Here is a 23,281-nt window from a genome sequence, read left to right as displayed (position 1 = left end):
TGCCATTTTTGCCCCTTTTCACCAATTATTCTCCACTTTTTGCCTATTTAAGCTACTTTTTGCCATTAAACACCACTTCTTTTCATACTTTATGCCACTTTTTTTGCCCCTTTAACCATTTCTTCACAATTTTTGGCCCAGTTCAGCTACCTTTTGTCTTTAAATACCACTTATTTCCTATTTTTGCCCTACTTTGCCACTCTTGACTGCTTTTTGCCCATTATAGTCACTTTTCTCTCATTTTCTGCCACATTTTTGCCATTTTGGACCACTTTTGCCCCTTTTCACCATTTCTTCTCCACTTTTTGCCTATTTAAGCTACTTTTTTGGCATTGAATACCACTTGTTTCCTATTTCTGCCATATTTTTCCACTTTTGGACCATTTCGCCACCTTTAACTTGTTTTTATTGCTACTTTAAGCTGTTTTCGCCTCTTTTCACCGCTTAGATTGTGGCTCTCTCAAAGGTATTTTCAACAGTTTGGCTCTTTGGTTGAGTAACACTGATTTAGAGTGACTTACAATATTGAGAGCAATTTAGGTATGTGTTAGAATTATAATTGAATTTTATATTTTTTCCTCTTTACATGAATGATTTCCAAAGTTAAATAATAAAATGTTTCCTGTTGTGGATGTAAGAACAGTATTTATTTAGTCCTTAGATATTTGATTTACTTAGTGTTGTATTTCTCATTTACTATCTTTAAAACGATCTTGATTTAATTAGTTGTTGATCCATTAAAAATACTGCTCAGTGGTCCCTGATCGCAGCCTGAACCGCGCATGCGCACAGCGGAGAAACGGTCCCTCCAGCCAGCTCAGCTGACAACAGCAGCGCCTCGGTAGGCAGATGATGATGGCAGACTCTGGGAGCAGCGAGGAAGTGGCCGTTATCGGAAACACCGACATCACATCAGCGGAGTCCGAGAACAACCTGATAAACACGGTGGGAGCCGGGGTTACTGCCGGTGTCTGTCTCTGGGAGGGTTCAGAGCTGCTCGGAGCTCGAGCAACTTTCCTAACAGGCCTGACGTCACCCCAACGTTAGCCCTGAGCTGGAGCTGCTGGCTCTTTTTCCGCTCACCTTTTCAGAGAGTTTGGTGGAGTTTGGGGTTAATAACAGACTGTAAAGTTCAGCGTGGTTTCTAGCTGTGTGAGGAAGCGTTAAGACCGGGAAGTTAGCCGGAGCTACTCCTGCTAACAGTTCACAGCTAACGTAAAACTTTACTCTTAGCTTGTTAGCTAGCGACTGTAAACAACAAACGTAAAGCTTTCCCTGGAGTTAAATGTGAAGGTTGTTTTATGTTCTGTTAGTCCGGTCTCATTGTTTAAGTTTCCATCTTACAGATGTGATGGTTTCAGTACATAGTTGTGGGGATTCTAGCTGGTCCCGTGACCTGAGTGAAGAGTGTGTTTACCAGCTGACTGTCCCTCTGAGTTTAACTGCTTTACTGCAGCTCTGCCTGTGAGAATAAACTGGTTTGACTCAGTTATTGATCATCAGGGCGGTTTCCTCAGAGCATGCACATGGATGTCACATTATCTTAAAGGTCACACATTTTACCTTTAAGACAAGTTGATATGGCTCTCAGAGGTCCCCAAAACCTGTCTGTGAAGTTTGTCTCTGCAGAAACACTCCAGTATCTGTTTCAGCCCTGCTCAGAGCCAGCTGTTTCTGTGGCTTTAAATGGTAATTAGCTGTCTGACTCCGCCCCTGACCACACCCCTCTCAGGAAATGAAATGAAAAAAAAAAACAGTAGTTCTCAACCGTGGGGTCGGGACCCCATTGGGGGTCGTGAGACACTGAGAGGAGGTCTCCAGATGCCTTAAAAAACTAAGAATATTTTACACCAATTTTATCAAATTTTAACGCCTTCTCATCACTTTTTAACACCATGTTCCCAACTTTAACACATATTTACCACTTAAAGCCCATTTTTGTCCATTTAAACCCTTTCCAACACTTTTTTCTGCCTGTTTTTAACTTATAAATCAATTCTTGCCGCTTTTTGCCTGTTTTTGTCTCATTATTGCCACTATTAACCAATTTTACACCCCTTTTTGCCAGTTTATATCAATTTTTCATCCCAGTCAACTTAATTTCCCTCAATTCTTTGCACTTAAAAGCCATTTCAGCCACTTTTACCACTTTTTGTACCAATTCTTGCCAGTTGAATCCATTTTTGGTTGTTTTTTTTGGTCACTTTTGTTTAATTTTTGCCACTTTAAACCCATTTTTGATCTTTAAAAATCCAATTTCAACATATTTTCCACCATTTTTTGCCATTATTCACCAATTTAAGCAATTTATCATGCATTTTTAATGTTTAACAAAAGTTATTTTCATTTATAGAGGGCTGTTTACGACACAAATGAATAGAAGAGATAAAGATAACCTCCCCTTTATCCCTCCTTATGGACGGTCTTGGATCCACGTGACTATTCTTGAATGTGCATGGCTGTTCAGCCACTTCAGGTACAGTGGGGGTCCCTGGTCTCTGGCTCTTTTATTTTGGGGGTCCCCTGTCTCTGGCTCTTTTATTTTGGGGGTCCCCTGTCTCTGGCACCTTTATTTTGGGGGTCCCCTGTCTCTGGCACCTTTATTTTGGGGGTCCCCTGTCTCTGGCACCTTTATTTTGGGGGTCCCCGGACTCTGGCTCCTTTATTTTGGGGGTCCCCGGTCTCTGGCTCTTTTATTTTGGGGGTCCCCGGTCTCTGGCTCTTTTATTTTGGGGGTCCCCGGTCTCTGGCTCCTTTTTTGGGGGGGTCCCCGGTCTCTGGCACCTTTGTTTTGGGGGTCCTGGACTGAAAGGGTTGAGAACCTCTGTTCTAGACTGTAGTCAGCAGGGTAGCCCACTGAGCTATCCAGCATCTCAGCCGGTAGCTGAGAGGATCAGTAGAGGAGGGCGGAACTTTCCTCCTAGTGGGGGAGGGCCAACCAAACCTGGGGGCGGTGCTTAGGCCCCTGGTGAGGTCACTAGATGTAAAATCTGAGAACGGCTTGTTTTCTGAAAGGTGGAGACAGAGGGGGGAGAGGGAATGGATTTTTCTGGTATTTGAGGGGATTGAGGCCAGCGACACATATTTGTGTTAGAAAAGCCTGAAAAGTGATTTTTGCATAATGTGTTCCCTTTAAGGTAGGGGTGTCAAACTCAAGGCCCGGGGGCCAAGTCTGGCCCAAAAGATTGTATGATATTTCTCTTCTAACTGTCCCATCAGTCTGAGGTCTGCAGACTTCCTCAAGAATAAAAATGTGAACTTATCCTGATGATTTAAGATATCCTTGTTAAGTCACTAAATCTGAAAAAGTCAGGGATGTGGGGAAAGAACTTTAAAAGTCAAAATCCTAAGTTTATTTCATACTTTGAGCATTTCAAAGCATAATTGAGATTCCTTATATAATATTTTGTGCTTTAAGATTCATAATTTTAAAATATAAGTCATATTTTGACCTTTTCAACCAATTAGGCCTATATTGTATATTACCTCATATTTTCAACTCCTAACTTTGACTTCATAATCCCATAGTTTTGACATTTTAGACTCAAAATGTAAGATTTTCAATCATATTTTGACTTTTATTTCGTGATTACAACTTGTATTTCATGTTTTGATCTTTTTGAACTAATAGATTTACTTTTCTTATTCTGTGAGCCTTTAAACTTTTGTTTTTTTTCATATATTATTACTGGTAAAATGAGGTTGACAGTTTCTGGGTAAAAAGGGGATCCTGTTAGGCCCTCAGGTTAGACCTGGGTCCAGAATCTGACCCTTGCTGTGATTGAGTTTGACACCCCTGTCCTAAGGTCATTATTAGGGATATTGCATTTTTGCTGATATTTACAGATTCATTTTAGCCGATACTGATATTGATACCGATATTTAGATATGTTTTAAATGACTAAAAATTCTGTCATTTGAACACAATTTTAGGTTTGAGGATGAAAAAAGAAAAACATTTTTTCCTAAAACTCACTTTAAAGTTTAAAGAATAAGAATGAATAAAGAAGAAGATCCTAACTTACATAGGTCTGTTGGCCCAGCCTAAAACTTTAGAGCTGATATATGCTGATATGCACGTCCAAAATATCGGGTGATCATATCGGCAAAAATTTTGATATCTGCAGATACCGAAATCTGGCCGATAATATTGTGCATCCCTTGTCTCTATAGAGGTGATTTTATCATTTTTAACCTTGTTTTTTCTTTTTCTTGCCCTTTATTTCTTGTCTGTGTAGATGGTGGAAAGAGGGACGGCGCTGTTAAGAAAAATGGAGATTAACGTGGCTGAGGCTGAGAAGAGAACCGGCAAAAACACAGTTAACATGCAGGAAACGTATACAGTCTATCTCATAGAAACACGGTAGGTGTCTTCTTTTTTTACATGTTAAACCTTTAAATAATAAATTAATGTCTCCTGATTTCTTCACATTGATTATAATGTTCAATTTGGAGCCTATATAAGTAACTTAAAGTACCTAAAACATCAGTGAAGTGGCACCAAAAACTCTAACGTTGTCAGCCTTAGAAAGAAAACAGGACATGCACCCTTTCCTCAGCACAGTGTGTTTTCTGGTGTTCCTATTGTAACGGTGCTAGATAAATTCTCAGCTGGATGTTTACAACAGTGACTCTCAACTGGTCTAGCCTCAAGACCCACCACCTCTTTGATAACCACCCATAAGAACAGAACAAATTCAATCACACAAACATATACTATTGTGTTTCTATATTCCTCTCTCAGGGCCTCTGCAGAGTAATACTGTTTAATCTTCCCGTTGTCTAATCTGTGTGATCTGTGTCTCATTTTCTTTTGTTCTGTCCTTTCTATGAGGATTTAAGATTACCTCTGATGACTGAAATGTCTGTAAAATCCTGAAATATTCTGGAGCAATGATGATGACAGGATGGGATGGTTGTTTACTTTTAATATTTATACGTTTTTGTTTTGTTGCCAAAGCCTGGAAGAAGCGTCAGGATGGTTTGTTTTGTCTAGTCTACTAGATTATTGAGCGTCTACTTTTGGTTTCTGGTATTTCTGTAAAGATAAGGGTGTCTTGTAAGCCGATATGGGCTGAGCATATTGTTTATTCATGACACAGTCATAAAATTTAATCAGTCAATCAAATCTTCCCAAAATTTACTGGTGGTGTTATCACCACATGATTAAAAATGACGTTCAACAAGGAGCAGGTCAGACCAAGCACTTGGCCTGTGGCCACTATTTAACCTTAAACCATAATTTTTAATTATTTTATTTAATCTTAAATAAATTAAGTTAAATAAATAAGTTGGTGATTTGGGTTCTTGGACACAAGAAAGATGTTTTCCCACACATTGTCCCAGGAAATATCATCATCCTTCAGATCAAAGTCTCTCTGCCATGCTCTGAGCATCGATAGAGTCTCTCGTTGTCTGGATAGTTTGTAATAGACTTTCGATATAAAGCCACTTGAACATTAGAGAGTTTATCCAGTCTATTAGAGGATGTATGGGAGGCCTAGCCCCCAGTGGCACCCCATGTGCTTTAAGTGCTGACCTTATTTGTAAATAATAAAAGAAGGAAGAGTCCTGTAGGTCAAACAGGTCATTTCTACCGAGTGGTCCAGCTCAGTTCGGTGCGGGACGGCACGCTTTTTTTGGCGTTTCCATAGAGAAAGGGTGCCAAAAAAGCGAACCGTCCCATCCCACTTTTCTGCACCCTTCCGTAGGGGTGCCAATCTTACCTAACCATACCAAAAAGGTGGAGCTACACACACAACAATAGGGGGCTGCACTGACGTCACGTCAGCGCGCGACTCAGCTGCTTGCCTCCGGGCTTCAAAGACGGAAGTCTGCTGCAAGAAGTGGGCGAAAACGGGAGAAAAATAGACCAATATCTGCCTAAATGGGAAATATCTGGACTCGACGGTGATCCAAACTGTTTCCTAGTCTATGGATGTTGGTACCTAACCACAAATCAAGTTTCCTGACATTTATCTGGATGATTTTAAGAACACAAAGCAGAGCCTGAAGGCTCACATCAGCCTGATCCATCCACGATGGATGAGAAGCTAAATTAATGCAGAAGTTTTGTGAATACGAAGCCTTTGAACTGTTCATTCTCATCAGTAACTAGTTATTAATCTACGTCTTACGTTAGATAAACTGTGATAACATCACTCTGTGGTTGTTGAACTGGCTCGTAAAACTTCAGGCTGCAGACTATTTTTAAATGAGATCAGCGCACCCCGGATTTCTGACTTAATCTAGCTTGATTTTAACACCAGCTGAACTTTTAATTTATTTTCAATGCGGCGAATTCTCACAGTACAGCTCTAAACTTTCATATTTAGTCATATAAACTGTTCTAGACTAGATATATTCATATATTAATGTAGCGTTACGACTCAAACCGTCTCTGTACACGTATTCCATCAGCTGAGGATCTTTACTGACAGCGGTTAACATCATTAAGATGTAGTTATTTTTTAAAATCACTTTCAGCTGAAATAAAGCTGTCTACTGCTTATTCCTGACTGATTTTTGTCACTCATCCTTTCTATAAATCTGCAGCTGCAACAGCTGACTCGTGCTGTCTGTGACTTTACATGCATGCTTTTACAGCCCCGCCCACCAAGTGAGAGCACGGGTGTCTGTGGAAACGCAAACTGTTTTAAAGTTTAGCGTACCAAACCATACCAAACCAAACTGAATCAAACCGGACCCCCTGATGGAAACACGGCTAAAGTGGTCCTTCAAATCCTGATAGCCAAGCATGCCTTTGCCATCATACAAGTCCCCAATAACATTAATACCTTTCAAAGACCATAGTTTAAAGTTCAGTGGCTTGTTCCAAATCAGTACATTCATGTTGTGCCACAAAGGGGCATCATTGTGCGAAAAATCACAATTTTAAGGAACACGAAATGAAAACACAATTTTTCTTTTCCAACACTCCCGGCTTTTTATCTCTTGGTTTTCACTCTTTACTTTTTTCAGATTTGGATGACTTTAACAAAGATATTTCAAGTCATCAAGGTTAACTTTACATTTTTATACTGGAGAAAATCTGCAGACCTCAGACTGGAGGGCCAGCTATAATGGAAATATGATCTTGTGGGCCGTGTGTTACTGTACCATGGGCCGGATTTGGCCCCTGGGCCTTGAGTTTGACACCTGTGTTGTATGGTATTGTCTGCGTCACATGAACGTTACTGTTGTTTGTACATAACTTTACATTTCTGAACATATATTGAGTAAATCTTTGGCTTGTGGTTAGAATCTATATTTGGACTACTTTCTGAAATGCATAATTTAAGTCCGCTGTCATTTTAACGCCAATCTTTGCAGCCTCTGTCGACAAACAAAGGATTCAAGGAGTTTTATTGTTTTTCTAGTCTGTATTTACATGAAAAAAGAACGAAATTGGTCACTGAGGTCCCGGTGACAGCCAATAAACAAAGCAGTAAATAAGCAATAAATAAACAACTTAAATCTAGAGATAAATTAAGAATACTTTGCAATGGTAGCAGTTAGGGTCAGTGTCAGTGAAGTGAGGGCAGCAGTGAGGTCGGTAGGTTATATGCAGCACCTCTCTTCTTGTTGCTGGTTCTGTTGTGCATCATCCACTTCTTTTTAAGAGTGAAACACATAACTGAGGGTTAATCATTGATGTGGAGAGTGTATACTAAAGGCAGCAGGCTAATATTAATCACCTCTAGTATTCTGGCCTGGTGGCAGCACATGAAGGCCTTTGAACCGACTTTGCAGAAAATGTCAAACTGACTGATGGTTGCTTTTGTAGGTCAAGCAGAGTTGTGTGGAACAATTTCAACTGAAACTCCTCACAGGATCTTGTTAGTTCACAGTTGCACTGATAACCTCACCAGCTTCATTCACCTTTGGCTTAATTCAGTTAGCATTTTAGTCGCTCTCTAAACCTGCCTGAGTGTTGCTGCTGAATTAATTTAATATCTTTAATTTTTTAACTATTACTTCAGATTGTTTTTGCTCTAAAGATGAATATTTAGTGTTTTACCTCCCTGTATTAAAAACCTAAGAGCACAGCTAATCCTGACTGCCTCTCTGTAGCCCAGCTGACTCTGTCCCAGAAGGCGGTACGCCTGCAGCGCCTGACACTCTGTGGAGACGTTACAGTGAGTTTGAGCTGCTCAGAACATTTCTCCTGGTCACCTACCCTTACGTCATCATCCCTCCATTACCAGAGAAAAGGGTGAGTGGAACATACATGGAATAAGAGTCATTAATGGAAGAATATATGTATAAATATCTTATAAAAAGTTTTCTGCTTGTAACTTCCTTGTGATTCAGGAATGGATTAGAAACATACCTCAGTACAAAATGTGTATTTCTTCACTGACATCTTAACTCTTTAATTGTGGGTCTTGCAGGCAGAGTTTGTGTGGCACAAGCTGTCAGCGGACAACTTGGACCCAGACTTTGTTGAGCGGCGGAGAGTTGGTCTGGAAAACTTCTTGCTGCGGGTTGCATCACATCCTGTCCTTTCCAACGACAAAATCTTCTTCCTCTTTCTGACAGAGGTTAGCACACAGAATATCTCAATGAAGCCTTTCCTTGCAGCTTTGCAGACACGCACTCTCTTTTATGCTCAGAGTTTTTACAGTGGTTTCATTCTGAGAATTTGACAGCTCAACGGCTGGCTGTGCAGGAGGCTGCGTGTGGTGAAGGATTCAGACAGAGAGGGAGAAAAGCAGAGTAGATTGTTAATTCCACTGAATTGTGATTTCACATTTTCTTCTTCTCCTGTGGCCTGAAGCAATGATCTTCATTCAGTACAGCCTCTTGTGTGATCTTGTTGCCTTGAAGCAGCTGTTTGACACGGTGTGGTTGATAATCCTGCCTGTCATGTGACTGTCATCTCTCCTCAGGAGAAGGGATGGAGGGAGGCAGTTTTGGAGACGGGCTTTCAAGACAAGGTAAACATTAAAAGGAGCGTTTCCTCCTCTGGACTAGGGTGGAACGATTTGCAAAAATAATCGAATTGCGATTCATTCTCTCCGATGTTGCAATCGCAATTGAATATGCTGTTGTTATTAGCTTAATCAACTTATGTATTTTTCAACAAGTTCAAGCAATGAATCAGTTTTACAACCTACATACAACCTCATCACACATTTAACCATTTCATTGCAAAATGGATATAGCCTAGAGCAGGGGTCATCAAGTACATTTTCACAAGGGCCAGATTTATTATTTTATAACCTTGCAAAGCAGATGGATAAGCCCGTTTCCTTGTTTCTCACTGGTGAATCCATCTTGCAAAGCTCCCATCTGAACCGTTTGGCCCTGATTAGAAAGTGACAGGACCAATCAGCTACGAGGAGCGGTACTTTCAGGCACAGCAGAGTCGTGATGTAAACAGCAGCAAGTGCTGGTGCAGTTATGGAGGAAGAGATTAGCGTGGATGCTGCTATAGCGTCAGTTTTATCAGAACTTGACAACATTTCTTTGTTAAAAGAAGAACAAAGAACAGCAGTGAGCTGTTTTCTTTTCAAAAACCACAAAAGTCGAGTACTTACATGTCTACAGTCGCCATGTTTTGCGTTATTCCCTGTAGCTGCGCACGTGCAGCTCAGTAGCTGCTACATCACGTGTTTTGTTGCTCTGATTGGCCCGTAGAGATGTGACAGACAGAAAGTTCACCCAATCACACTCTGAGTTTTTTTCAAAGCCTCTGCCTTTTCTCAGACCTTTCCTGTTGAAGCTTTCCCAGATGGATGTGTGAAACAAATCCATCTGGTGTGTCAGGTTAATTATTTTATTAGAATTTTCTTTCAGGACATTTGTGGTCATTACCAGTGAGATCTATCCTGCCGTAGACCCACAGAATCAGCTGCTGAAAATCCCAGAGACTGGGCCCTCAACAATTATGATTTAGCACCAATATGAACTCATGTTTCACACTTTTCACTACTTCACTGCTTCATTCTGCTATTTCTGCAACATCTTGCCACCTTTAACCCATTTTTGCCACATTTTGCTATTTTATCACCCACTTTCCTGCCTTTTTACTGCTTTGCCATTGGCTATTTTTGCACCATTTTGCCACTTTTAATCCATTTGTGATACTTTTTGCCTCTTTAATCCATTTTTTGCCATTCTTTAACTTCTTTAAACCACCTTTCTTGCCCATCCTTTTTGTGCCACTGCTTTATCCATATTTTGCCACTTTTCATTACTTTTTTCACCGTTTTTGCCACTTTTTGCCCCTTTTTTTCTTTTATACTAATGGTTTGCCACATTGTAACCTCTTGTCACCACTTTTCCTGCAAGTTTTTGTCCCTTTGTGCCACTCCACAACCCATTTGGATGCCTATCGCCCATTTTTGCCACTCTTTAACCCCTTTTCAACACTTTAACCCGCCATTTTTGCCAGTTTTAACCCCTTTTTCTAAAATTTCTATTAATGGCTGACAAGTGAATTTCTGTAAAAACAGATAAAATGTGAAGTCATTCTAAAACTATTTGAATATTTATTGCTTTAGGGGTGGATTTAACAGATGCAGACATTTAGAGCCAAAAGACACTCTTAAAACCAAAACATTTTCTTTTCCTGCTTTTCTGACTTTAATAATCCTCTGGGGGCCAGACGGGAAGCCTTGGGGGGCCTGATTTGGCCCCCGGGCCGCCAGTTGATGATCAGTGGCCTACAGTTTAACTCAGCAGAGAAGGCTCTGCTCTACCTGGGTTAGTCAGCAGCTGCTTTAACTTTCTAGTTCACATGGCTAGAAACCCCCATATGGATGGACACATAAATGACAATGTGTACTGAAAAACATGAAATTATTTCAGAATCAATTAATCCATAGTAGCACGAATCTGAATATGGGGATGGAACAAGCTTGAAGCTATAAAGGAGGAGGCTGGGGTGGAGGAGGTGAAGTTTACATATCATGCAATCCTTTTATTGGCATATTTTTAAAATAGTGTAAAGAAAAACCCTATTTTCTTCATTTTTGTATGTTTTTCTTGTTAAATAAGAGAATTATATTAAAATCATCACTCCCTGTAATACAATAGTTCATATTCAATTTTTAAAATGAGTTGAAATCATCACAATTAAATATATTTATTAAAATTCTCCAGCCCTGTTTAACCTGATATTGTGTTGGTTATAGTATAGACTGAATTATTGCTTGTTTTTTGTTTTTTTGTTTTTTTGAAAATACATGAGATGAACTTAAGAAATAATCACATATTAAAATCACAATCACAATATTGGGTAAAAAAAAACAGATTATTTTCCAAATCGTTCAGCCCTAATTTTAAGTTTAAGAAATATTGCAACTTCTGTGGTTTGTATATTGCAGCAGGTCATCATATTGCAATTTAACCTGATTTGGGATTAATTGCCCAGCCCTACCCTGGACTGCTGTTTGTAGCTGGTATTTAAATGTTTGAGATGCATTTTAGCAACAACAACCCCCCTAGCATCCTGTAGTTAACTGGCACTGTCTGTGTTCAGTTTGTTTTTTGGATGGGAGAAATCCATCATAATAGACTCCCTCTACATAGTGTTCTGTTTCTGTGTCTTATGCAAAATGAAATCCTCTGAATGTGATGTTATGATCTCTTCCAGGCTGACTCCAGATTAAAGTCTCTGAGTGCCATGTTTAGAGTCAAGAACCCGGACAAGTACGTATAAAAACGGCCAGAATAAATGTTCTTGTTTTATTATTTACAACTTTTCTATGACCGTTAATGAGGAGAGTAAATAATAAATAAATAATAGAGCCAGACATTAAAACAGCACAAAGTTAAAGAAAACCTTTGATTTGTTTGGATTCTTCTTGATTTCTGATCTCTGTTGTTGTGTTTTCAGACGATTCACAGCTCTGAAACAGTACAGTGATGAACTCAACACGGTCGTCTCTCAGTTACTCCGAGTGAGAGCTGTAAGTTTTGACAAGTGCAACTACACTCACAACAAGGCAACGCCTAACAACTTATAGCATATGCTAAGGTCTGCCACTAGTTCAAGGTATAATCTGTAGCATTTTACATGTCAAATTAAAATAACTAATTCTATGCTATATGCATATTTTAGTTGAGTACTCGGATTAGTTCCAGTTTTTCCAGAAGTTTTTAATGATGGAGATATCCTTCATTGTTATAGTTGTATGAGAGAGCTCATTTCCTCCCAACTCTGTTGCTTACTTGTCTTTTTTAATTGAGGAGTCTTTAAGAAAAACTCAAAAGGTGTTTTTACTAATAGTGAAGGAAAAAATTTTAATTGGTGCAGCCCTAGTTAAAAGTGGTCATGCTGCTGGATGAATATGAGATTAAACCGAGTCCTCAATTCAAAACAAGAAGGGAGCGACAGAGGTGGGCAGAATTTCTCCATACGCTGGTGCTCATTTATCAAATGTACGAACATGTCACACGGCACTTTATTTAGATGTATTTTTGGCTTTTTATACCTTATTGATAGCAGAGGACAGTGGATAGAATTAGAGACAGGGATGAGAGAGCTGGAGAGAGACATGCGGGAAAGTGCCACGGGCCGGATACGAACCCGGGCTGGCGCCTTAAACCACTAGGTCACCTGCGCCCCTCCGACGCACATTTATCAGCATTTACCAATCTGGGCATGAGTATGTGATAAGCTCAAATCTAAACCCAGGTCTCAGCCCGTTCACGCACATTTTTAACTCGGTGTGGACTTCTGGAGGTGTTAGGTGTGAGCAGCATAGCTTTTTAGATTATGTTGAGCAGGGTGCTTTCAGCGTTATCTTTGATTCCTTTATCAATTTTTAAATAAAAAATAAAATAAACAGCCTGCCTTCAGTAATTATTGATGTACCGTTGTACACCATAATATCACCTGAAACATATTGTAGGTGATTTAAGCATAAGACTGCAATTATCTTGAGACAAAGGTTATAGTAGTTTTGGATTTTTCTTTAGTGTCTATCTTTATTTCGTTTTCACTTTCTGTGTTTGATTTCAGTTTAGTTTTTATTAGTTTTTGTTTTTTATGGTTAGATGTCGGGGCTGAGTGAGCGTCATACATTTTAAAAACATATTCAAACAGGCTACTCTTCACTTATCGTTTATTTATTTAAGGATGATGTTTGAATACAACCCCAGACATAAAACTGCCACTGTGTGAAGTCTTAACCAATCAGATCAGGCCATTTTACTCTCCAGACTCTGGTGTAGGTGCCAGTCAGTCTGGTTGTGTCAAAGACTAAAACTAAGGAGATCTTGTCTCCATTTTTATTTTAGTTTAGTTAGTTTTCATTTTTTTTTGGTCAGGCTTAGTTTCAGTTAACTAAAATGATTTTTGAATTTTAGTTTTAGTTATTTAGTTAGTTTTAGTTAACTATAATAACCTTGCTTGAGAGGAAGCCGATTAAATGTTAAGCTTCTTGAATAGGAAGTATTTTTTAACCACTGTGGCTGAGTTAAGGGTTCAATAGAAGAGGAGTGATTTACTCTCAGTAATCCAACTGTATAAACCTGGGGTGTGCATGAAAGAGCTGGCAGTTTAAGAACACTAAACATGAATTTACACTGATCATAATTGATCTGCATATCTGGAGACTTAAATAATCAATCTAAGCTGCTTTGGTATGATTGCAGATGCACAGCTGGAGGCTGAAAGACAAAGACAGGAGCTCATCCAGCCATCTGAAACATGAGGATTACAACTATTAGAAATGAAGCTCTAACAATGATTCTGTTTCGTTGTTTTTTTTTGGCTTCCTAACATTTCTAGTCTCATAACCAGTAAGAAGAAAGCAGTTATACCTGCATAGACCATCCGATTGGCCTACATTAACAATAACATCTGCGGCCACTCTCCTCTTATTCTGGTCACTTTTAGGCCGGCCTCCTCCTGTAACCATGCTGCTTCTTTAAGAGCCGCAACACACTTTTTTTTTTAATTAATAACAAACTAAAGTGGAAAATTGTATTCTTCATTTTCTCAGAGAGTAGCAGACAGACTGTATGGAGTTTACAAGGTCCATGGTAACTACGGCAGGGTCTTCAGGTGAGGAACACTCTTCCAGAAGTTACTGTCTTCCACATTCTTGAAATCAGAGTTGACTCTATAGACGGCAGTAGTCATTAGGATAAGTTTGGATTAATTTATACACTTGATGTGTTTATCACTGCATGTTTTTCTATATCTGTTGGAATTTTTATGTTTTTTGACAGTAGGATGACGGATGATTGCGTTTTTTCACCCAATATTGTGATTGCGATGTAATACGTGATTATTTTTTGGTTCTTCATCTTATATATTTTTCAGTAAATACAAGCAATAAATCGTTCTTAATTATAATGTACGTGATATTAGATAGATTATACTGGGGATAACAATTTTAAACAAATATTTAATTGCAATTATTTTCATATCAGTTGCCATATTGAAGGGGATAATCATTTTTATGTCAATCTCATTCTAACCCATTAAAGCCTGAAAACACAAATAAAAGCCAGAAAATTCTCATTTTTGGAACTGAAATGTTTATTTCACTTTCTGCTGAAATCCATGTAACCACCATCATGTAAACAAACATGTAAACATGTAAAAAAAACATGTTAACATGTAAACAAACATGTAAACATGTAAAAAAAACAAACATGAAAACATGTAAACAAACATGTAAAAATGTAAAAACATGAAAACATGTCAAAACAAACATGAAAAATGTTAACAAACATTTAAGAGTGTAAAGTAAATGTGGGTAATAGGATATTAAATTACTCTTCTTACATTTGTTAGAAAAGTCAGAACAGAGAGTAAATGGATGAATTGAAGTATCTCTCTGTTTTTGTGTCTTCAGTGAGTGGAGCGCGATAGAAAAGGAGATGGGAGATGGACTACAGAGTGCGGGCCACCACATGGACACGTGAGTCATTAACTGCACTGTCACAAACTGAAACGTGACACTGACATGTTGTTTTTTTTGCAGAAATGGATCATCATAAACTTAGACACATTCTCACACATACTTTATTTTGTATTTATTCACCCACTTTGTGTGCACACAGGTACGCTGCATCAATAGACGACATTTTAGAGGAAGAAGAGCATTATGCAGACCAGCTGAAAGAATACCTCTTCTACACTGATGCTGTCAGGTTAGTGGCTGTTTCTCTTTAATATAAGACATATTTTAATCTTCATCATGCTTGATCAGAACTAAATCTCCTGTTTACAGTGTAAGTGAATTAAGATGATCCTGTCTTTGGGTTTAACAGGTGGACAGAGTCAGTTCCTAGTTGATAATCACTTAAATTGTGTCCACAGAAGCTAAACTTACCCCCTAATGGATTCATACATTCATAAATGCTAAGTTTGATGAAGGCAGCATACATCATAGATCCTGCTGGAGGGTTCCTCTTTGAGCTTGACCTTTAAGTCTGGGCTGAAATGACATCAGGATAAGGGGAAATGGGATCATGAATGGTTTAAAACAGCATTGTTGAGTGAATACATGGTGGTGTAAAGCTAATAAAGCTAATTTCCCACTAGCTGAATATTATTGAAGGATTATTGAGCAAATGAATGAAGCATTTTTCCCAAATGAGAGTTTTCTGATTTTTGCTTCGAAGTATTTAATGCTGAAGTCTTGTGCAGTTTACTTTCTTATTAAAATAATAATAATCATTGTTTTACAAGCTTAAACTTACATGCATTTTAAATGCTTGCCTTTAGTTCAGGGTGGGTGTATTTTGTGTTTATTAGAAGCGTGCCTCAGAAAGGCTTTTGGGTCTGTCTAGTCTACAAATAATACTTTGTGCTTCTCCATCATGAAGCCATCCTCCTTTAACTTCATTCAGAACAAAGCAGCATGCAGCAGCACTAATGCAAATCCTTTTGACACATGCAAATCTTTCAGTAGAGCACACACTGAAACCCTGAAAGAGGCACCAACAGATGGACAAAGGGGCTCTTTGCCTGGCTTTAAGTCATTAAAGTCTTTTTTAGTTATAGGTGATAGTTTGGTGTGTCCTCTCTGTTTGACTGTTTATTTTCATATTTGTATCAGGATGTAATAAATCTTTTTATTCTAATGAGCATTATAAACATTTCTGACTGTTGTGTGTGAATGAAGGTCAGTTTGCAGGAAACACGAGTTGATCCAGTACGAGTTGGAGATGGTCGCTCAGGATCTCGCCAACAAGAAACAGCAGAAAGAAGAGCTGGCTACAGGGGTAACACAGCATCGCTCATCATCATCAGGTGTTTTTAAAAATGCATGTTTGTACTGTGGTTTTAATCGGTGCGTGTGTTTTTGTGTGCAGACGGTGCGCGTGTTCTCGCTGAAGGGGATGACCAGTAAGCTGTTTGGTCAGGAGAGCCCCGAGCAGAGGGAGAGCAGGCTGGCAGCTTTGGAGCAGAGTATTCAGGAGGGAGAGCAAACACTGAAGGAGAAGAATAAAGAGTGCCAGTGAGCTCAACACAGATCACTCTATTCAACACAGTTTTCTCAGTATTTGGTCTTTTAAACTTCCCCTACATGGTCTCTGAAATGTCTGTCGTGACCATGGCTTCAACGTGATTACTATCATTAAAACATAACTTGTTATGTTACTGCCTTAAATTCAGGTTCAGGTTCAGGTTACTTTATTTGTACCCGTAGGTAGATTTGTTTTGCAGTCAGTGAGATTCCAACATCCATCTCGAAACGCAGATCCCAGGACAGGTGCAGCAAAAAAAAAACACACAGGGAAAAAAATGAAGGTTATTTAAAACCTCCAAGACAGCCCACCCCCACCCCAACCCCTGAGAAGTGAAAGAACGTGCCAGAAACAAAGGTAAAACATAAAAGTGCTCAAAGTTCCATCAATAAAGCAGAAATAGTCATGAAAGAGGCTGAAGTACGCTTCATTAAGATCAAATTAAAAACTCAGCAAATCAGTAGCTCTCAAAAAAGCCGGGGTAAAAATCAGGGTGCTTTTACATTACTGCCTTACATATGGACTTCCTGTTCCACATGTTAGATGGCACACAGCCTCCTGTACATAAGGTGGATACTTCCCTAGCTTAAGGTAACCTCTCTGTCATCTCACTAGTGAATTTAGCGAGCTGCATGCATGCAGAAAGGAGAGAAACAGAAACTGTGCAGATACCGCACTGATTTTCTTTTGTTGTGATTAAAGGGAACAGGTAAATGGTGCAGTTTTCCTGTGAACAGAATAAAAAGTGACAATCTTTATTGGTAAAGCACTTTTCATACAAAACAATGTAGCACAAAGTGCTTTACACACAAACAAAATAAAAAAATAAAAATTACATCACCCCACCCCAGCCCTTTCCCCTCATCCCCACCCTGTAATCCAAACACAATATTGGCAAGTATATCATAAAGCACACTGAGTAGTCAGACGATTAGAGAAGCACCATACAAGCTCAAATCCATTTACCAAGTCCATTTTATATCATTCAGTAATAACAGGAACGTGTAAACGCCATCTGAAATTTCAAAATGAGGAAACACTGGAAGTTAGGTTGGAATGTAAAAAAAAAGCAACATAAAATGAAATTAAGAAATAATAAAAAATTCAGATGAAAACAGAACAAAACAGTGACTATTTGTAAAGTCCAGTTTTTAAGGTACACTGTTTGGCATCATTTTTAAATAACTGATAAAATGTTTTAACTATTTAATCTGATTGATTTACAGTTTATGGTTAAATTGGTGGTTACAGCTGTGTTAGGATCATCAGAAGTAAGGAAAAGTAATATTTAGTATTTTCACAAACAGAAAACACCTGCACCAATAAGAAGAGAGGGAATTAGCTCAGAAAGATATGTAACGTGTACAATGTTTCCATGGTGACTTCTTTACTTCCTCCATGCCTGCTCCTCTCCGCGATGACTCACGGCAGCATGTGTCTTTGTTTGTGCTCGTCTCTTCAGAGAGTTTGTGCGCACAGCCTGGGAAGACATCGAGCGCTTCAAGGAGCAGAAGGACAATGATCTGCGTGAAGCTCTGATCAGCTATGCCATTATGCAGATCAGCATGTGTAAGAAGGTATGGGCGTCTGTATGTTTGTTTATTTTGGTGCTGAAGAACGCCAGGCTTTGGCGATGTTTGTTCATGAAATTACATTTCATTCTTCAGCAGTGAAGCTCCCCATCTGTTTTAGAGAAAATTGACTCGTTTGTGCTGCCTCTCTTTTTAAATCAGTCTCTTTCAATCCTGCTCTGTCGCAGGGAATCCAGGTGTGGTCCAACGCCAAGGAGTGTTTCAACAAAATGTGAGCCACCTTCCAGCCAATCACTGTCCTGCACCAAAGCAATAAACATCCAGATTGTTGAGAGAGGGACCTGCAGAGAAAGCCCTCACAGGATTAACACTACCTGGACAGACTTTCACCTTTCTCTCCCAACATGCACACACACATGCAATAAAATCCAAAAACAACAGCGACATTCCTTTAAAATTCCAGTATGGAAATATTTTCCCGTGCCTCTCTGCTCATGCAGACTTAACTAGTAAAGATGATCCTAATCAACGTTGTTGCAAAGCTAGCATTGTGTCCCAGATGGAGATTCTGCTCTTATAGTGCATGAATACACAATAGGAATAGCTTTGCTCTTAAATCCAGATTTTACTCTCATGACTTGTCTCTTAGCCTAAAAAGACAAGGTTCATACTTAGGCCCCGTCCACACGGAGATGAATTCAGGCGTGAATGCAAAAGTTTTTTGTCATATCGGCATTTCATCCACACGGAAACAGTGTTTTGGGTGACTGTAAACGATACTTTTTGAAAACGGGTCCCAGAGTGCATAAATCCGTAAACGACTACCGTTTCGTCTCCGTGTGGACGGCTATCCGCATCTTTCTTGAAACGATTACGTCACACACGGCGTAGCTCTCTTAAGGCAGTGGTTCTCAACCTTTTCAGTCCAGGACCCCCAAAATAAAAGTGCCAGAGACCGGGGACCCCCACTATACCTGAAGGTGGTTGAACACAGCCACGCACATTCAAGAATAGTCATGTGGATCCAAGACCGTCCATAAGGAGGGATAAAGGGGAGGTTATCTATATCTCTTTCTATTCATTTGTGTAGTAAATAGCCCTCTATAAATGAAAATAACTTTTGTTAAAAACATTAAAAATGAGTGAAAAATTGCTTAAATTGGTAATGGCAAAAAATGGTGGAAAATATGTTGAAATTGGATTTTTAAAGAACAAAAATGGATTAAAAGTGGCAAAAAATAGACAAAAGTTGCCAAAAAACAACCAAAAATGGATTCAACTGGCAAGAATTTGTACAAAAAGTGGTAAAAGTGGATTACAAAGTGGCTGAAATGGCTTTAAAGTGCAAAAAATTGAGGGAAATTAAGTGGACTGGGATGAAAAATTGATATAAACTGGCAAAAAGGGGTGTAAAAAGTGGTTAATAGTGGCAATAATGAGACAAAAACAGGCAAAAAGTGGCAAGAATTGACTTATAAGTGAAAAACAGGCAGAAAAAATTGTTGGAAAGGGTTTAAAATGGACAAAAATGGGCTTTAAGTGGCAAATATGTGTTAAAACTGGCAACATGGTGTTAAAAAGTGATGAAAAGGAGTTAAAATTTGATCAAATTGGTGTAAAGTGGCAACAGTGTAATTTAAAAAATATTCTTTGTCTTTTTTAAGGCATCTGGAGACCCCCTCTCAGTGTCTCACGACCCCCAATGGGGTCCCTGACCCCAAGGTTGAGAACCATAGCCTTAAGGCACTGCGCGGGTCCGGCCAAAACAATAATAGTGGACTACATGGTTGTGTTGGTGCTGCAGAAACTACTGAGCTTGTTATGGCTTTTACAGAAAAATCTGATGCTCCTTTACTACCACCGTGAAACGCAGACACCAGATGTTCTTCAGTCCAACGCGGAGAACAACCAGAAGGGCAACTAGAAGAAAGTTTGTGTCAGTTTTCTGTCATCTTCTTCTCTTTTGGTGCATTTCCGTGGCAGCAACACAGCGCCACGTACAGGCTTGGCATATGCACTACGGCGTTTTCAGTTTCCAGTGGTTTAATACTTAAGCAGATATTTCTTTAAACGATCCCGTCTTTACAGAAAACTTTTTCCTAAATGAAACAGCAACATATCGTTTTCGTCTCTATGTGGACAGGGCCTTAAACCATGATGGGCAGCTGATGAAAATATAAAGATTAATTGTAGTTAGTAAAGTTTCCCCTGTTCTTTTTGTCTGGTCTGATTTGACACAAGAATTGGACTTTTACTTTTCTTTTTTCACACATGCACAAAACTTCTGAAGAATTCCTGAATTTTTTAAGGCGTGTCCCACTAGCTTTATCCAGACTTTTTCCTGCCAGCCCCAATAGTAAAATATCTGCATGAACACAGCAGCTAAAAGACTCTGCTCAGTGATTGCTGTGATTGTCATGACATTAATAACAAAGCTTCATGCTTCTTTCTGCCGGCCATGCTCGATTTTTGCTCTTGTTGATCCTGCGAATACGTCCATTTACACCTAGCATTTAACATGGAAACAAAAAAGCAGCTACAGTCTCATGCTCCACTCACCATCTCAGTCATAATGAGGATGAAGTTTTCCCTCCAACTCAACAGGAAGTATTTCAGGCTACGAGGGACTTTTTTGAACAACTAAGGAACATTTCATGAGCACGCTCTCCTGAGATTTTAAAGACATTTTCAGGAGTACATGTGTGAAAACAGCTAGAACTGTTAACCTTTTCATAGCTTTCACGTGACGTCACACACTCATGGAACCATGAGCCAATCAGAGGAAGAAAACACAGAAAAAAATTAATGCAGAACATTACAGCGCCAGGACAGCGACTGATAGCTGATCCTGATACTGAGGCGAAGTTTGAACCATCTAATGTTTGTTAATGCCAGTTTAATGATGAGGTGTTTCTTGTCCTCCACTTCCCATACAGCAGCATTCTTGGCATGAAAAATGCATGAAACGGTCCATAATTTTGCAAACGTTTGTCCTGGTGATGATGTAAGGAGAAAATTCTCCACTACAGTAGATGTAACCGTGTCTGAGCGTCTCTGGAGCTGAGTTTGGGCTCAGATTTACTGTTTAGAGAGATTTAAATGATGTTCCAGGTGCTGTTTAAAGGTTTAAAGTGACATAAACCTGAAGTTTCTAATAACATCTCTGTTGGTTTTACGGTTGTCAGGTGATGGAAACATGCGTGGTTTTCAGAGATGCAGAATAAACGGCCCCCGTTGATGTCTGATGGTCACTCTCAGACCGCTCATCTGAGACGCCGCATATCTCAGAACGAAAATATGCACTAAACGTTCAGATAAAATTGGATTAAACTTCAGTTTAGGGTTAAAGTAAGGGTTAGGAAACCAAGAACTTAAAGCCTGAGAAGAAAACATTTAATAAAGCTGTGTAAACCGTCTGCTAACAGCCCTACATGTAGACAATCTAATGCAGCAAACGTAGCTTACATATCTATCTTAGCAGCAAATGCTAGATAACGTAGCTAAAGCTAAGCCTACAAAACAGCTACATATCTACCAAAATAAGTTAGCTTTAGCTACATAGCTAAAGTGAAGCTCACAAAGCAGCAATGTTAGCTACATGGATATGTTATCTATGTAGCTAACATAGCTTATGCTCACTTAGCTGTAGATAACAGAGCTACTGGATAATGTAGTAACCTTAACTATGTAGCTAGCATAGCTCTGTTAGCTTTAGCCAAAGCTAACATAGCTTTAGCCAGACCCCTCTTGTTGCCTTAGCCCCTCCCGGTGTTCCATGGTGCCTGATCCTGCTCCTGCTCCTGATCCTGCTCCTGCTCCTGATCCTGATCCTGATCCTGCTCCTGCTCCTGCTCCTGCTCCTGATCCTGATCCTGATCCTGCTCCTGATCCTGCTCCTGCTCCTGATCCTGATCCTGATCCTGATCCTGCTCCTGTCCTAATCCTTTTTAGCCTCCAGGCCTCTGCAGTCACGTGACTGAAAGCTATGGATACGTAAAGCTGCCAAATTACTCGACTTCTTGCAGAGACTCTTCAAACTGCGTCCCAGGGCCTCCTAAATGTAGCAGAGCTGAGCAGTGAGACATAAGGGAGTAATTTAAAGGATCAATGCGTGAAGTTTCTACTACTTTCCTTTTTGGTACAATTAAGATTGAGCATTGGGCTAATTCTGCCTGACAGCAATCACTAATACATTACATTCCTTTGTTTGGGAGTTTAGATAAAAACGTCGGCTCATCAATCAGAGGAGAATTATCAGACTGGCTGAGAACATGGGCTAGACTCAGTCATATTTGTGTGCTGCCTTTTCTTGAATGACAGGTGGTTTAATTCATGCTCTTTATGCTGAAGCTGACCAAAGAGCCTTGGACCAGGTCCTCCAGTGGTACAGACCGAGGGGAAGTTTGGTGAATGATTCTGATCTTTGTATTTTTTGGAGAGCACTGAGAGAGATGAAGTCATGCAGGCTGTCCTCCTGGTGTCCTTAAAGCTGCCTAAACAACATGCAGCCATAAGTAGGTAGACATGAGAAGTGGAGCCTTTTCTCTGACCGCCATGCCCTATTGCCTTAAAAAGTTTATTTCAGCCTCTTTTTCTACCATGTCACATTATCATTATCAACACAAGTTCACAGAATTTCTCAGGTTATGAGCAAAAACAGCCCTAACTACAGGAGCTCAGTGCATTTCCTGTTACTAGTGCTTTGTTTTCTGATTTCTGAGGACAAATGGGAACGAAATTTAACAGAAAAATGAATCAATATGGTCCCAAACTCCTGCTTGATGTTCGTTTTTATTATAAATACATGAAACGAGAGATTGTATTTTATGTGTATGTAATCATTGTGCCAAGACACTAATAAAACTATTTCTTTTTTAACCGGTGCTGTAGTATCTCTCTCTCATGTAGGAGTCAATGATGGTCTGAACCCGAGGCTCTGCAGACTTCAAACCTTGTTTACAGATCACAGAGCGAGGCTGCTTGATGACTCAGTTTGTATGATTAGTTCTGTGGCATTTTGTTGGTCTTTGTAGCCAGCGGATAAAAGAATCTGGCTTTTAATGAGCCCTCACTAAATGTCAGGCTGTTGTAAATCACCTGTGTCAAAGTAACACGCAGCCTTGCCCCTATGCCGGGGCTGTTTATTTCCATGACACCTATGGTGACGGTGGATGGAGATCCGATGGGCGGATGTGTTTGTGGTCATGGGGTTGTACTGCGGCGATGCTTGTCAAGCTTTAAAATCTCACGAATCATCAAAAAACACAGGAAAAGCCCTTTTTTTAGGATTCCTAGTTAAAATAGATAAG

General features: G+C 39.5%; 1 protein-coding gene across 1 annotated transcript; it reads left to right on the top strand.

The window, feature by feature from the left end:
* Nucleotides 1-799: 799 nt before the first annotated feature.
* On the top strand, nucleotides 800-18,501 carry snx4 (sorting nexin 4). Its single transcript, XM_041807267.1, has 14 exons — nucleotides 800-945; nucleotides 4,239-4,363; nucleotides 8,074-8,215; nucleotides 8,394-8,543; nucleotides 8,892-8,939; nucleotides 11,603-11,658; nucleotides 11,846-11,918; nucleotides 13,959-14,020; nucleotides 14,820-14,885; nucleotides 15,028-15,117; nucleotides 16,095-16,194; nucleotides 16,285-16,430; nucleotides 17,903-18,017; nucleotides 18,200-18,501. Exons 1-14 carry the CDS (start codon nucleotides 850-852, stop codon nucleotides 18,245-18,247), a joined length of 1,317 nt encoding a protein of 438 aa, XP_041663201.1. The 5' UTR covers nucleotides 800-849; the 3' UTR covers nucleotides 18,248-18,501.
* Nucleotides 18,502-23,281: the final 4,780 nt, after the last annotated feature.

Source organism: Cheilinus undulatus, linkage group 15 (assembly GCF_018320785.1).
Source record: "Cheilinus undulatus linkage group 15, ASM1832078v1, whole genome shotgun sequence".
Taxonomy (NCBI): Eukaryota; Metazoa; Chordata; class Actinopteri; order Labriformes; family Labridae; genus Cheilinus; species Cheilinus undulatus.
This window is presented reverse-complemented; position numbering and strand designations above follow the sequence as displayed.

What these genes read in the sequence shown, in the direction of transcription:
- snx4 (XM_041807267.1), top strand. Translation starts at nt 850, where the DNA reads ATGATGATGGCAGACTCTGGGAGCAGCGAGGAAGTGGCCGTTATCGGA. An exon ending in CTCCATTACCAGAGAAAAGG is followed by an intron (nt 8,216 to 8,393) that starts GTGAGTGGAACA and finishes TGGGTCTTGCAG; the next exon opens with GCAGAGTTTGTGTGGCACAA. An exon ending in AACTACGGCAGGGTCTTCAG is followed by an intron (nt 14,021 to 14,819) that starts GTGAGGAACACT and finishes TTGTGTCTTCAG; the next exon opens with TGAGTGGAGCGCGATAGAAA.